The 3,366-nt window shown below is 51.6% G+C and overlaps 1 protein-coding gene across 1 annotated transcript; it reads right to left on the bottom strand.

Moving 5' to 3' along the window:
• Nucleotides 1–277: 277 nt before the first annotated feature.
• Nucleotides 278–2,946, bottom strand: dio2 (iodothyronine deiodinase 2). The gene has a single exon (XM_072568121.1). It carries the CDS (start codon nt 2,265–2,267, stop codon nt 1,416–1,418), a length of 852 nt encoding a protein of 283 aa, XP_072424222.1. The 5' UTR covers nt 2,268–2,946; the 3' UTR covers nt 278–1,415.
• Nucleotides 2,947–3,366: the final 420 nt, after the last annotated feature.

Raw genomic sequence — 3,366 nt, 5'->3', positions numbered from 1 at the left:
CCTCTGGACCAGGTGGGACTTGAATGTGGGCCTTATAGCTCAGAGGTAGGGACACTACCACGGCACCACAAGGGACCCTCAATCATTGTTCAATTAAATAACCAAACACAGATGCAAAAGAAGTCAGCTACCACTGCAACACAACAGACACCCATTACAAATATGTGTAACCAATCTGACAGGATGGGTGAGGACATCTTTGGAGCCCACCTTCCAGCTCAGAGACAGGGTCCCTCAGTTATTGTTGTACAATTAAATAAACCATCACGGAAACAAGTCAGCTACAAAACCTTTTATTATAACACAGATAAAAGTGCACACTGCATAGCACCACAAGTTGATTCTATCTATCTATCTATCTATATAAATAATTCCAAGGCAGACAGTCAGACTCCTTCCACATTCTTCCACAACGGGAGTGGGCAGTGCTGCTTCCTCTTCCGAATACTGACTGAGTGCAGGACTCTTTGGTCAGTTATCTTCATTCTGCACACGCACTCCCTCCCCAGCCTGGGCTCATCGGTTGCTGCAAGTGGACCCAGGAACTCAATAACTTAAAACAGAAAGGCAGAATACCACAGCTGCTGGAAAACAAAAGCAAACACAGAGAGAAACTCAACAGGTCTGGCAGCATCTGTGGAGAGAGAGAGAGAAAGAGAGAGACAGACAGACAGACAGACAAAGTTAAATGTTTTGAGTCCTTCTAGACTCCTCTTCTGAACTACAAGACAGGACGAAGCTGATGTAACATGCAATTTTCTGCACACTGATGAAAACGCACAGAGAACGATGGCAAAAGAACTGAGTTAGACCCGCAAACATTTGAGAGCGCTACAGAATTCAACTAAAACAAATAAATTACTTTCTAAACATAAAATCAACATGGAAAACCTGGAGGATATTTTGAAAGCAGTCCCACGGTAATTAAACAAAACAGTCTCTGTCCAGAAGAAAGACTTTCTTGTTCAATTCAGTCTTTTTAATCACTTGGAAAGGGACCGCTCACGGTGGTTTTTAACGTGGCTTTTGTGTAACTTGAAGGTGGGTGAGGGGGTAAGGTTCTCTTGCTTGTCTTGATGCTTTTCGTAAAACACAAATTTAATCTTGGGTTGCGAAAGCTGCCAGAATATGTTGGTATTTATGGCCCAGTGTTCGGTGCCCCTTGGCAATGATAGGTCTGCCCATTGAACTGGGCGGAGGAGCGATTGGAGGCACTGCCAGGCACAGGGGAAACAAAGCAAAACACGGTGGCTTTAGCCGGACATCAGAATCAGACGGAGAGAAGCTCAGCAGAGCTCGGCAGCACCTAAGGAGAGAAGGACGTGGTGGTGAATGGTTGGCATCTGGTAATGACTGAAATGGCTTCATTGCGTTGGACATCTTCAGTGATTCTTCTTCAGATGACCCCCAGGATGTTATACGTCCAGTTGAGGGCTGTGGGTAGCAGCTGGAATGGGAGCCGGGAGGTCGTGGGGGGCATCGCTGCCAACCTTTGCCCCCTGTTTCAGACGGTGTTGCTCAAGCCATGCCCTGACCCCTGCCAGGCTGTAGAAGAAGGGCCCCTTGCCCCCCAAGTACACGATCTTCTGGTCCTGCACGATGCAGAACCTCTCGAAGGAGACACCGTACGCCACGTTGCTTTCGTTGTCCATGCAGTCGGCTACCACCGGGCACTGGGGGGGCACCGGGAAGTGCCGGAGGAGGAGGCGAGCGGCGGAACACCTCTCGGCCAGGGTGCGATGACGGGGCAGCTGGAAGGGCGAGGTGGCAGCCCAGCCGTCTGAGGGGTGAGCTTCATCGATGTAGACCAGCAGGAAGTCAGCGCCAGCCTGGTACTCCTCCACCGTGCGGCAGAAAGCTGGCAGGCTGGCCACGAAGGGGGGTCAGGTGGCCGAGCCGAAGTTGACCACCAAGGGTCGCCCAGGGCTGGCAAAATCCAGCAGGCGGCACTCCGCCAGGCCTCCCACCCTCTGCAGCTGCTCCGCCTCACCTTGCCGCTCGGCCAGCCTCACCACCCGGGGGTTGGGAGCCTGGCCCCCCGGCCTCACCGGCTTGGCAGCGTCCAGCAGGAAGCTCCTCCACACCGTCTGCATCCCCTCCACCGTCAGCATACGGGGCACTCCATCCCCAGCTCCTGGGCCGCTCAGGCGGGACACTGCCTGCTTCAGCAGTACCACCGAATCGTACACCGCCAGGAACAGGCAGCTGGAGAAGAAACCTGGCAGGATCTGCAGCTTGATGAGCAGGTCAACACTGAGCAAACCCATCCCTGAACCTTCCCCTTCCCTCCCTCCCACCACCCTCCTCTACCTCTACGGGGAGGAGGGGTTAGTGCTGGGAATTGGGGGAGAGAGAGCCGAAAGGAGACTCTGGGGTCTGTAGCTGTCTTTTTCCCCCCAGGTGGACGCTCTTACACTTTTTAAAATGCTGGGAAAACTATTCCATCATTCTCGTTTAAAACTCTTGTTTCAGCTTGGCCAATGTTACTCTCCACTGTCTCTGCTAAAGTCACTTTTGGAGCTCTCTCTCTCTCTCTCTCTCGCCTCTCTCCTATCACTCCTGCCTCTCTCTAAATTTCCATCTCTCCTGCCCCCCTCTCTATCTCTCTATGTTTGTCCTGCCCCTCTCTGTCTCTCTCTTTATATACCTGTCCAGCACCCCCTCTCTCTCTGACTCACTCTCCCTCTACCTCTCCTGTCCCTCTCTCTCCTGCCCCTCTCTCTCTGTCTCACTCACTCTCTCTCTCCTGTCCCTATCTCTCTCTCTCCTGCCTAAATCTCTCAGTCCTGCCCCTCTCTCTGTCTGTCTCTCCCTCTCCTGCCTCTATCTCTCCTGTCCTTCCCTCTCTGTGTCTGTGTCTGTGTCTGTCTCTCTCTCTCTCTCTCTCTCTCAGTTTGCAGACGCTGCTCCCTTGAGACTAGTCCCAGAATCTGTAGGAGCCGCTGGAGTACCGTCCATATATACACAGAGCCCGGCTAATCTCCCGGGAAAATCTTCACGTGAGCTGGTCGCTTTGGAAAAGAGTCAACTTGGTGTTTCAAAAAAAACCGAACGCAATTGTATTCCCAAAAAGAACAGGATTACCCAAAGCTTCAATGTCGTTTGTTGCTGGAAAAATGTGGAAGTAATAGATATTCACTGACACAGAGAGAGAAAGAGTTCAGTCTGAGTTTTGTTTTGAGTCTGCTCCGGGAACTTTACGGTCAAAGTTTTATCAATTGAAAAAAAGAGGAAGGACGTGCATTTGTATGGCGCCTGCAAAACCTAACAACATCGGCGAGAGCTTGAAGGCCAAATGGAGGCACTTACCGGCGTGTCCCACTGCTGTAAGGCAAGGAGCACCATCCATCAGCCAATTCACGCACA

This window comes from Chiloscyllium punctatum, chromosome 4, assembly GCF_047496795.1.
Source record: "Chiloscyllium punctatum isolate Juve2018m chromosome 4, sChiPun1.3, whole genome shotgun sequence".
In the NCBI taxonomy this organism is placed as follows: Eukaryota; Metazoa; Chordata; class Chondrichthyes; order Orectolobiformes; family Hemiscylliidae; genus Chiloscyllium; species Chiloscyllium punctatum.
Note: the sequence above shows the minus strand (reverse complement) of the source record. Positions and strands in the feature narration are given on the sequence as shown.